The sequence below is a fragment of the Cynocephalus volans genome, chromosome X (assembly GCF_027409185.1).
Source record: "Cynocephalus volans isolate mCynVol1 chromosome X, mCynVol1.pri, whole genome shotgun sequence".
NCBI classification, from domain to species: Eukaryota; Metazoa; Chordata; class Mammalia; order Dermoptera; family Cynocephalidae; genus Cynocephalus; species Cynocephalus volans.
This window is the reverse complement of record NC_084478.1, coordinates 168,218,813-168,231,784: the sequence shown is the minus strand read 5'-3', so window position 1 is coordinate 168,231,784 and position 12,972 is coordinate 168,218,813. Positions and strand designations below refer to the sequence as shown.

At 43.3% G+C, this 12,972-nt stretch overlaps 1 protein-coding gene across 1 annotated transcript; it reads left to right on the top strand.

Annotated features, from left to right (window-relative positions):
- Window positions 1-11,343: 11,343 nt before the first annotated feature.
- LOC134367609 (melanoma-associated antigen 10-like) lies at window positions 11,344-12,438 on the top strand. Its single transcript, XM_063084358.1, has one exon. The coding sequence runs from the start codon at window positions 11,344-11,346 to the stop codon at window positions 12,436-12,438; it is 1,095 nt and encodes a 364-aa protein (XP_062940428.1).
- Window positions 12,439-12,972: the final 534 nt, after the last annotated feature.

The window sequence follows — 12,972 nt, the reverse complement described above, 5'->3', positions numbered from 1 at the left end:
ATGAGTTTTCCTGAACCCATCAGAGAATTGAGATTACATGGAAAACTGCTGCTCCAAAACTGGGAATGACAGGCAAATGAGGTCAAACACAGCTGAGACCAGCTTACTTTGAGCAGAAGCCCCTGGAGCTACAAACTGGTAGGAAAATGTAAATGGAAACATGAACAAATCGATGGAGACTGAGTGTGAACTTGCATGAGACTGAAAAACTCCTGAACCTACAGTCTTAGGGGGGCCCCACACTTTCGTAGCTTTTACCTCTAAGAGCTCCATCAGATTCCCATAGAGAGGAGCCAAAAATTCACATCATATCTTTGGCAGTAGGAGAGGGAAAGTAATCATTCTGAAATACACCCTGTGCCTTTTCTGTAACACAGACCTACCTCTAGTGACAATGACATTACCAGAGCCTTATCTCACATGGGGAGAAGGGCACTTAACTTACCCCAGCCTCCGTTAGCATTTCTATCTCAGCTAAGGGACAGAAGTAGGTAAGAAAAACTTCTGAAGAACACAGCCCAGTAAAAACAGACACGATAAAAGACAGACTTAATCATAAGATTGCAGAAGGCTTTCCCTTTCCCACACCTTCCCACATTAACAGGCCTCTACCATAATAACAGCAGTTGACAGCTGAAAGAACTGTAAGACAGAGAATCTATTTAAGAAGTAGCGTGTAGAGAAACCCAAAGTGAGGAGGAAAAGAAACCAAGAACATTAAAGAAATTCAAAGCCTCTGGCACCTACAGGGCAGTAAACATTAAATACAGTCCAACTTCTACTGACATAAAACATCACACTATAAAGGCCTATTTGCCTCCGTTCATACTACTGAATGTAACATGGCTGTCATTTCAACAAAAACAAAAAGTTACATGGCATGCTAAAAGGCAAGAAAATATAGTCTGAAGAGACAAAGCGAACATCAGAACTAGACACAGCTATGACACGGATGCAGAAATGATCAGCCAGGGAATTTAAAAGAAATATGGCTAAGATGTCAAGGGCCGTAATGAAAAAAGCAGACAGTATGCAAGAGCAGATAGGTAAGAAGATGTAAGCAGAGATAGAAAACTGTAATAAATATTTAACAGGAAATGCTGGAAAGAAAAACACTAACAGAAAAACACTAAGAGAAATACTGTTGATAAGACTTCATTGATAGACGAACAGACTGAGGAAAGAATCAGTGAGCTCAAAAGTATGTCTATAGAAACTTCCCAAATTCAAATGCAAAAAGAAAAAGTAATTTAAAAAAAAAAACAGAAAACAATATTCAAGAACTTTGGGTCAATTTCAGAAGGTGTAACATTTAAGTAACTAGAATACCGAAAGGAGCAGAAAGGGAGAATTTAACGTCTAAATGAAACGACGCACTTCCTGACACCTCAGGGGCCAGGGAAAGAGCCCCAATAGCAATTTTAAAATTTCTTCTAGGTTATCTGTGTGAGTTTTTTAGTTTGTGTAATTAAAGATAATTTTATCCAAGTTATCAAATTGGGGACATAAGTTAAAATAAAAATGCAAGTTATCAAAATTTGCGTGATATTAGCAAAAGCAGTGCTTAGGGATCAATTTATAGCACAAAATGCATGTATTAGAAAGAAAATCTAAAATCAAAGCCTGAGATTACAGCTTAGGAGTATAGAGGATGAAGAACAAAATAAGTCTAAAGAAAGCAGAAGAAAATCAATAATAAAAAGTTCAGCAGAAATCATTAAAATTAAAATCAAGAAAAGAATACAGAAAATCAGTAAAACCAAAATCTAGTTATTTGAAAAGATCAACAAAATTAATAATCTTCTGGCAAGGGTAGTCAAGAAAAAAGGATAGAAAACACAAATGACCAGTATCAGAAATGAGAAAGAGGTCATAGTGATCTCCTTGACATTCCAAGGATAATACCATGACAACTCTGTGTGACAATTTAATAAATTGGATAAAATCATCTTCAATTATACAAACTACAAAAACTCACACAAGGATAAAAAGATAACCTAGAAGAAGGTATATCCATCAAATAAATTGAATCCATAATTAATATCTTTGTAAAAGAGAAACCACCAGGCCTGGATGGTTTTACTGGTAAATACTACCAAACATTTAAGGAAGAATTATTAGTGATTCTTCACAATCTCTTTCAAAAGATAGAAGCGGAGGGAAAACTCCTAACTCATTCTATGAAACCATTACCCTAACACCAAAACCAATGAAAGGTACCACAAAAAAGCAAAACTACAGACCAATATCTCTCATGAACATAGATTCAATAGTTAATGAACTATAAGCAAATGCAGTTCAACAACATACAAAAACATTATACACCATGGCCAAGTGAGATTTGTTACAGGTATACAAGGCTGCTTCAACATTCAACAATGATTTAATGTAATTCATGACATCAACAGCTGAAAGAAAAACTATCATATTATCATATTAATTTACACAAAAAAGTCATTTGATAAAATTCAACATATATTCCTTACAAAAACAGTCTCAGCAAACTAGAAATAGAAGGGAACTTCCTTAGCTTAAAGAGCATGTACAAAAACCCTACAGGTAACATCATACTTAATGAGAAACTAGATGCTTTCCACCTAAGATCAGGAAAAAGGCAAGGATGTCTCCTCTGACCACTGCTATCCACCATCATACCAGAAGTCCTAGCTGGTGCAGTAAGACAAGACAAGAAAAGAAAATACGTATATTGTGGAGAGGAAAAGTTATGGCTCCCTTTGTCCACCAAAGAGATGTTTGTCCATATAGAAAATCCCAGCAACAACAAAACTTTTGGAACTAAAACGTAAGTGTAGCAAGGTCAAAGGAAATAAGATTAATATAATAAAAAGTGCTTTCCCAGACACTGACATGAACAATTGGATTTTTAAATTAAAAATATCATTTACAATAGTTCCCCCAAATGAAATGCCTAGTTATAAATCTAACAAAATGTGTATAGGATTTGTGTGTGGAAACTACAAAGCACTGATGAAAGAAAGAAAAGATCAAAATAAATGGAGTTATTCCATGTTCATGGGTTGGAAGACAAAATTGTTAGAAAGTCAGGGTTTTTATTTTTCCAGTATGTTCTATTAATTCAACACGATCAAATTCTCAGCAAACTATTTTCTAGATATCAACTAACTGATTCTATATTTTATATGGAAAAGCACATCTTAGAATAGACAACATAGTACAGAGGAAGAACAAAGTAGGAGGACATACACTACCCAATTACAAGACTTACTATAAAGCTACGGTAATGAAGACAATGCAAAATTGATGAAAGAATAGAAATATAGATTAATAAACTAGAATGATGCACAGAAATAGACCCATACCCATAGAGTCAACTGACTTCTGACAAAGGTGCCAAAGCCATTTTATAAAGAAAGTTAATTTACAAGCAAAAAAAAAGAAAGAAAAAATAAAAAGAAAAAGGAACCCAGGTAAAACCTTACACCTTTCACAAAAACTAACCCCAAATAGCTTGTAGACCTCATTGTAAAATGCAGAAATTATAAAATCTCTAAGAGCAAACATAGGAGAATATTTATATGACCTTGGCTTTGGTGATGAGTTTTTAGGTCCATGAAAGAAAAAATTGATAAGTTGGATGTTGTTTTGTTTTTTTTAAAGTGTGCTCTGTGAAAGACATTGTAAAGAGAATAAAAAGAAGAGCCACAGTCAGTGAGAAAATAGTCGCAAGACACCTAGCTAGTAAGGGATTTGTATATAAAATACAAAAAATTTTTAAAACTCCACAGCAGAACACAAACAACTCACTTAAAAACTGGACAAAGGATCTCAGCAGACACCTGATGAAAGAAGATGTACAAGTAGCAAATCAGCATAGGAACAGATGGTGAATATCAGTTGCTATTAAAGAACTGCAAATTAAACAATGAAATACTTCTACACACCCACTGGAATGTCTAAAATCAAAAAAATTTACAAGTTTAATTGCTAGTGAGAAGGCAGAGCAGAAACTCTCATTTGCTGCTAGTAGAGATAGAAAATGGTACAGTCACCTTGGAAGATAGTCTGTGAGTATCTTAAAAACACTGGACATAGTCTCGCCATATACCCAGCAAGCACACTCATGGGTATTTGTCTAACTGATCTGAAAACTTACATCCACACAAAAAACTGAGCTTATTTTCATACGTTTGTAGCTGCTTATTTGATAATCGTGAAAAAACCTGAAAGTAACCAAGACATCCTTTAACAGATGAAAGGGTAAACAAACGGTGACACAACCTTACAATGGCATACTATTAATCAATAAAAGGAGTGAACTACGAGACATGCAAAAACATAAAGGAATCTTAAATGCATATTGCTAAGTTAACGTAGCCAGTTGGAATGGGCTAGAGAGTGTCAGCCTCTAATTATACGACATTTTGAGAGGGGAAAAAGTATACAGTGATAAACATATGAAGAAATGCATAAGTAGGTTAAGCAAAGGAGATTTATTAGGGCATGAAACTTTTTTATGATACTGTAATGGTGCGGACATAACACTATGTATTTGTCAAAAATTATAGAACTTTAAAGCACATGAACCTTAATACATGAAAATTTAACAAAATACCTGAGGAGACCAAGGAATCCCAGCATGGGATGTAGAATGTGACAAAATATTCCACCTGTATAAAAGAACCCTACTGAAGGGTATAAGGGAGAATTGGCTGCCCGAAGTAACTTGGAAATTAATGTTGTCAGGCTAAAGTCAAAATGAACTATACCTAAGTGCTATCGTCTAGTTGGTAAAGTTGTTTCCCACAGGAGTACAGGTTAACAATTCTAAAACCACTATTCATGTATACATCGAACAATTGATTGAATGGATTGGCAGAGAAATTGAACAACTGATTGAATGGATTGGCAGAGGGTGAGAGCCAGGTTTCTCACTGTTGGGGTGAGTTGTTACAGGTAAGTTAAGGCGAGGGGGTTAGGATGATTTCTGTGGTAATGGATTAGAGTTGGAGACATCGGCATAAACTCATGTTGAGCATATATTTATAAATATATCTGTAGGTATGTGCATACCTACACAAATGGTTACATATATAAATATTTATAGGTATGTGTATATACACATACATATTTCACTGCTCTGAGAGCTGAGAGGGCCTATAAGTAACAACTCCCAGTAGAAACACACCTAGCACTGAGATCTAGGTTTCTGAAACTACCACACAATAAAAAGAATGAAGGCTTCTTGGAGAAATGGCTGATTCTAGGACTGGGGCATGAAACACATAAAATGATCCTGGAGCATTTTGTAGGGCCAGAAAGTAAGTGGTATTCTGTCATCCAAAGCAAGGCAACCAAAGCAAAGACAGACAAATGGGACTACAGCAAACTAAAAAATTCTGTATAGCAAAGAAAACAAGCAACAGAGGGCAGAAGCAAGTCACAGGATGGAAGTAAATGTTTGCAAATTATTCTTCTTAAAAGGGATTGATATCCAGAATATACAAGGAACTCAAACAACTCAATGGCAAAATAACAATAATAATAATAGTGATAATAATAATAATGATAATAATCCGATTACAAAATGGGCAAATAACCTGCATACACATTTCTCAACAGAAGACACACAAATGGCCAACAAGTATATAAAAACATGCCCAACATCATGAATCATCAGGGAAATGCAAATGCAAACATAGGGAGATATCATCTCACTCCAGTGACAATGGCTACTATCAAAAAAGGCAAAAATCAACAAATGCTGCAAGGATGTGCAGGAAAGAGAACTCTTATACACTGTTGCTGGGAATATAAATTAGTACAGTCATTATGGAAAACAGTATAGAGGTTCCTAAAAGAAACTAAAAGTAGAATAACCGTAGATCCAGCAATCCCACTACTAGGTATTTATTCAAAGGAAAGGAAGTCAGGATACCAAAGAGATACCTGCACCCCCATGTTTACTGCAGCACTATTTACAATAGCCAAGGTATGGAATCAACACAAATGTCCACCAACTATTGAATGGGTAAAGCGAATGTGGTATATATACACAATGGAATACTACTCAGCCATAAAAAGAATGAAATCCTGTCATTCATGGCAATATGGATAAGCCTGGAAGATGTTATGGTAAATGAAATAAGTTAGGCACGGAAAGATAAATATTGTTTGTTCTCGCTCATATGCGAAATACTTGGAAATGAAATGCTATAATGCCTTGGATATGTTTCAGATTATTCCAGCAGCAAGAAACGGAAGTAGGTGAGGGTATAATTGGAACCAGATTGCCATGTATTGAAGATAGTTGGTGCTAAGTGTCTGGTACACTGGGGTCATTATATACTCTCTTTACTGTTACATATGTACAGAATTTCTCTAATAAAAAAGCTTTTATTATAAGAATCATGCCATTAAATTTGAAATCCTAAGTGAAATCGATCAGTTAAAGGTTTAATCAAACACCACAAACTGAAACTATATTCAACACTCAAGTCACAATCAAATGTTGCAGGCTGTGGCAGTTTTGGAGGCCGGTTCTATCAAATGGTCGGGGAGAAACAAACTGCCATCTTACATAAACTCTCTCAAAGCATATAAAAAGATGGGCAATTATTCAATTTATTTTGCCAGCTAGCGCTCCTTGATTCAAATTCCAGATGGGACTACCCCATGCAAAGAACATTTGAGCCAAGCTCCCTCTTATAGAAGAAAATACTCTAAATAACTTAATAGCATGTACAATATAGCAGTAAATTAAATAAACAGACTGTGTCCAAGGAATAAAAATACGCTTTGAATTAGAAAATGCTTTCAATTGTAATTCCCTGTATACCAATCATAGGAGGAAAAAACACTTTACGTCAATGGCTACATAAAAAGCATTTCAAACGCAATTCAACACAAGTTCGTGGTATTTAAAAACAAAAAAGTAAACTAACACTGGAATAGAACTTCCATTTCCTAAAATCTGTGCAAACACACCTAAATGTGCAATGTTAGAAGAATTCCCATTAAAGCCAGGAACAAGACAAAAATAAATGCTATCTCCTCCACGATTCAAAACTGCACTGGAACGCAGAGCCAAAGCCATGGATATCGAAAGAAATCAGAGATATGAATATTGAAAAGAAAGAAATAATATCCAGTGATAATGTTATTATTGAAGAAAATTCAAAGTAACAGCTACGTGGAATATTTAAATGAATCAATCACTTTAGAAAAACGTTGTACGGAAGCTCATTATAGCAAAATCAAAAACCTTGTCACGCAAACGCAAGAAATAATTAAAAACGTAATAGAAAGTATTCCGTTCACAACAGCAAGAAAAATTTAACATTACATAAAAGCTTGTAGAAGAATGAAATGAAATCTAGAGGAAACTTTCTCCACAACAGAATGCCAGAGTATTACAAGATGGGATTGTGACCAGTCACCTGTGCAAACAAAAGGAGGTAGAAATGGCTCAAAAGAAAATGATTTGTGAGAAGCAAGCACCTCACACCACGGATGCCCATAGTTCTGGGGAAATATCAGGACAGACGGAAAGAGCGGGTTGATTGGTGTCTGTGCTAATAACCACCTGAAAAGCACCTTAGTGACTAGTGGCTTTTTGAAAAGCTATTCTAATAATGATGAACTAGAAATAGAATAGCGAGTGAACTACACATAATATAAGGGTAGGTATTCTTTCATGAATTCTTTTTATATATTCTAAACGTACACTTGGTAGACATGTAAAATATGTATATGTGTGTTAAATAGAAATGATGGTTAAAAAAATTAAAATCATTGCACTGGACAGTGCAGTGTTAGATAGCCTCAAAACAACGGGACCTCCCGAAACTCCACCTATTAAGCCTATTTGTGTAGGAAAGAAAACCACAGAACGAAAGGTTTCCAAAGTCTCCGTCTGGCTGGGGAAGAGACCCAGTGGGAGGCGTGCTTCTCTTCCCACAATTCTCCACAGCCACCGGCGCTGCAGCACGCGTCAAGCATCGAGCCGGGGACCCGCAGCCATCTTCTGCCAAGGTTGCCGCTGGGCAAATGCTCAGAGGTGGCAGGGACACGGCGTCTCCCACCGAACATTTAAGCAAGGAGACAAGAACCAAGATGAGGGCCCTCCTGAGTGAGGACTGAGGAGTGAACCCACCGCAGATAGTAGGGCCCACAAAGGCCAGCTTCGTCCCTGCTGTCAGCCCTGGAAGACCCCAGGAAGACCTGGCCGGCTGAAGTCACCCCCATTTCTACCTTAGTGGTCTCAGGGCAATGAAGCCTTGGCCTGCAGTGGCCCGACTCAAGCTACTTTGGGAAGGTGCCTCGGGTCCCGCCAGCAGTAAACGTGTGAATCTTGAAAGAGGACTGAGGACAGCGCTGCCATCCCAGGAGAGAGGAATCCCAGCTGCAGCCTGGCCCTGCACTTAGCCCCAGAGGGTCACGGTGACGGAGAGGCCCCTCTCTTCCGGGAGAGGCCTCTGGGTCTTGGGACGGGGTGTCTGGAACACAGACGTCGCCTCGAATCAGCAGAGAAAGGAGTCCCAGTCCCTGCTAGGAGCACCCTGATGGAGGGCTGAAAGGCCCTCGACCTCACGACGAAGGGGTGCGCAACCCGTCCTACCTCAGCTGCCAGCCCCGGGAGGCTGCAGGCACGCGTCGTTTGATATCGCGGCCTCTGACTTCCGCTGGGAGGGAAGGACTTTGATCTGAAGCGGATGGACCCAGGTCAGTACATGGAGGAGTGGCAGGACCCAGGATCAAGGTGCGGATCCTGCGGGAGGTCACAGAGAACTAGACTCCAGAACAGAGCTCCTCCTCCCCACACCGGGAACCGGAAACCGACCCCTGCAGTCACCCCTAGGAGACCCCAGAGTGGCCTGACGGGATGTGGTGTGTTCTGACTTCCGCCTTGGCACGCTGAGAGGGGAGGCTGGTCTGAGGCGGTGCGTCTGCGGTCAGTGGAGGAAGAAGACGTGAAGGTAAAGATCCTGATATCAGAACGGCGGTGCGGGGTTGGTCGGCGGCCCTACCCTTCTATCAGCCGTGGGAAGCTTGGGAATAGCTTTCTCATTCTTTTTTGGTCTTTTTAGTCTTAACGTCTCAATATACATTGTAGTTGATTTTCGTGTCCCTTTACCCGTTCCTCTTCCCCCCACTACCCCCAACATCATATTGGTTCATTTGGAATAGCTTCTGGACTCGGGCTACACCCTGGATTTGCTCTCGGGAATCTGAGAGACGTGCGTCCTTCGTCTAAGGGGTGTGGCATCAGATCAGCCGAGGGAGGGTACCCAGGCCCTGCCAGGCGTCACGGTGCGGATTCTGAGTGAGTGGTGAGGGGGACCTACTTCAGAACACAGAAGGGCCCCCACGGGAAGCCGCGCTGCCCCCACTGTCAGCTCCGATAGACTCCAGGCAGTGCTGTTCCACTGAGAGTACTCTCATCTTGACTGCGGGTTCTCAGGGAGGCGAGGGCATTGGATGAGGAGGCTGAACTGGGGTTAGCAAAGAGAAGAGTCCCAGGCCCTGCCACTTGGTAAGGCGAGGCCTTGGATGCCAGGACACAGGCGGGTCAGCCCTGCCCCTGCTGTCAGCCTTGGGAGAAACCAGGCATGGGTGTCCAGATATGGTGCCCCCTCACTTCTGTCTCAGGGATCTCAGGGAGATGAGGAGCTGCGTCTAAAGGGAGAAGCCTTAGGTCAGCAAAGAGTCTCAGGCCCTGCCAGGAGTCAAAGTAGACCTTTGGTGAAGACTGAGGGGAGCTCCCACTCCAGAAAAAAGGGACCTCACAGGGTCTGGGTGTTGCCTGTTGTCAGCCCTAGGAGAGTCCTGGTAAGGGTGGCCAGATGTGGCATGCTCTCGCTTTTGCCACAGGGTGGGAGTGGGGAGGGGGTCTTAGGGGGCTGAAGCATTGGTCTCAGGGAGTGATACCAGGTTAATTCAGGAACATGATTCAGACCCTGCCAGAAGTAAACATGAATACCCTGAGGAAGGACTGAGGGACCCCTACCCCCAGTGACAGTTCTGGGAAACCCCAGGAGGGACTTTAGGTGGAGGCAACCCTTCGTTTTCAGCTTGGTGGTGTCAGGGAGGTGAGGACCTTGGTCTCAGCTGAGGGGCCTGGACCCAGGTCAGCAGAGAGGATTCTGGGTCCTGCCAGGAGTCAAGGTGAGAACCCTGAGGAAGGACTCAGGGGACCTCCCACACCAGAGGAAAGAAGCTCTGCCACCCTTACTAGCATGGTGCACCTGCACTTTTAATGTGCATGTTCTCAAGGAGAGGAGGAGCTGGGTCAAAGGATTAGAACCCGGGTCAGCACAGGGAAGAGTGCCGGGCCATGCCAAGATGCAAGGTACGGACTTCGGGTACATCCCACACCAGAACAGACGGAATTCCAGTCCCGCCCTGCCACTTTTGTCAGCCATGAGAGGGTACAGAGCATAGTGGTTGGCTGGGGCGCCCCTCACTCCTCCTTCAGTACCTTATGAAGGTGAGACTTTGGTCTAAATGAAGGCGGCCTCAGGTCAAAAGAGGGAGTTGTTTCAGGCTCAGACAGCTGTCAAAGTTAGGACTGAGGGGACCCCCTCATCTCAGGACAAGTAGATTCCACACTTGCTGTCCTCCCTATGGGGCCCTGGCAGATGTGGCCAGATGTGGGCCCCTCACTGCCCTTTGTTCCATATCAGGGGTGTGAGCTCTTGTTCTGAGAGTTTCTCAGGGCAGCAGAAGGGTTGGGTCTGGGTCCTGCCGGGGGAAAGATGAGGGCTCCGAGTGAGTATGGAGGGGACCATTCATTCACCGCAGAACAGTGGGGACCTCACAGAGTCCGGCCTACCCCTCCTGTCAGCACTGGGAGCCCAAAGTGTCCTTGCAGTCTGCAGCCTGAGGACCTCCTCTGTTCCTCTTACAGGAGCTCCAGGAACTGAGAGGTGAGACCTTGGTGTGAGGCAGTGTCCTCAGGTCATAGCAGAGAAGGCCGAGGAGTGCAGGAGTCAAGGTGAGGTGCGTGACCTGAATGAGTACCAAGGGCCCCACCGGCCCCGGGACAGAGGGGACCCCACAGCACCTGGTCCCAACGACAATACTCTCAGTGCCGGAGCCTCAACCTCTGGTGGCTGCACCCTGAGGAGCCGTCTCATTCCCCCTTCAGGTCCACAGGAGACAGGCCGACCAGGAGGACAGGAGCCCTGTGAGGCCCCGAGCACCACCTAAAGACAAGACCTGTGAGTAGGCCTTTGTCACAGCCCCCTAGGGTGTGGTTCTAGGCTGAGGCCGCTCACCTGCTCCCTCCCTCCCCCAGGCCTGTGCGTCCCCATCACCCAACTCCAGCCCACACTCCTGTCTTCTTCCCAGGCCAGAGCCATCATGCCTCGCCCTTCAAAGCGTCGGCGCTGCATGCTTCAGTCCCAAAGTGAGACGCAGGCCGTCGTGGATGCACAGCTTTCGGAGGCTGAGGAGGAGGATACTTCTTCATCCTCCTCTACCTGCTCCTCCTCTTTTCCCTCCTCTTTTCCCTCCTCCCCCTCCTCCCCCTCCTCCCTTTGTCCTCTACTCTCAAGCAGCCCAGGGGGGGAGGAGGAGGTGTTTGCTGCTGAGACACAGAGTCCTCCCCAGAGTCTGCAGAGAGCCGGCTCCCCCCTCACTGCCGCTGCCTCCACTTCATGGAGTCAACCCAATAAGGGCTCCAGCAGCCAGGAAGAGGAGGAGCCGAGCACCTCGCAAGACCCTCAGTCCTTGCCCAGAAATGAGTTTGATAAAAAGGTGGATGATCTGGTAAATTTGCTGCTCCTCAAGTATCAGATGAAGGAGCCGATCACAAAGGAAGAAATGCTGAATGGTGTCCTCAGAAACTACGAGGACCAATTCCCTGCCATCTTCAGCGAAGCCTCTGAGTGCATGCAGCTGGTCTTTGGCATTGATGTGAAGGAAGTGGACCCTGCCGGCCACTCCTATGTCCTCGTCACCACCCTGGGCCTCACCTACGATGGGATGCAGAGTGATGACCAGACCATACCTAGAACGGGCCTGCTGCTATTTGTCCTGAGCATTATTTTCATGGAGGGCAACTGTACTCCTGAGAAGGAGATCTGGGAAGCGTTGCGTGTGATAGGGGTGTATGCTGGGAGGGAGCACTTCATCTTTGGGGAGCCCAGGAAGCTCATCACTGAAGTTTGGGTGCAGGAAAACTACTTGGAGTACCGGCAGGTGCCCGACAGTGATCCCGCATGCTATGAGTTGCTGTGGGGCCCGCGTGCCCACGCTGAAGCCAGGAAGATGAAAGTCCTGGAGTTTTTGGCCAAGATCAATGGGAGCGATCCCAGATCTTTCCCACTGTGGTATGAGGAGGCTTTGAGAGATGAGGAAGAGAGAGGCCAGGCTAGAAATGCCACAGTAGATGATACTACTGCCATGGCCAGTGCCAGTTCCAGTGCCACCAGCGGCTTCTCCTTCCCCAAGTAAAGTCAGGCAGATTCTTCGCCCTGTTTTAAGTCAATGATCTTCCCAGTCAGTGATCTAAGTAGTGGCGGGCCAGGCTGGGGCTGGGGCAAGTACAGTGTTATAACCTCATTGTCTTCGCGTTTTATTTGGATAACTTGGGGACTTGTCTTCTTTTCTTTTTGTTATTTTGAAATGTTATTACTTTGACTAGAAGGTGTATTAGCTTCGCAATCTAAGTTTACCAATGATGTTAGTCACACATTTATTTGTTGTTTATCCAGTTTGGAGAAAGAGTTTTGCTGTTTTTGTGCAACATATTGGGGAGCCTTCCATCTTATTTGTAATCTGTAACAAGGTGCCATGGCATTGGGATCAGAACTGCCATGGAAATGTAACAGAGTGTATTAGTAAACTGGAGAAAAAGATTTAAAAGGGTTCATTTTTTTATTTCCTTACTGTTTTAGTCTATCGTTCTGTACAATTAAAAAATATACACCTGGATCTTGTTCGCTTATTCAAATCAAAATTAAATTGTAATCAATGAAACCCCTGCTC

Excerpts from the sequence above, each read along its gene's own strand:
- LOC134367609 (XM_063084358.1), top strand. The coding sequence starts at position 11,344 with ATGCCTCGCCCTTCAAAGCGTCGGCGCTGCATGCTTCAGTCCCAAAGT.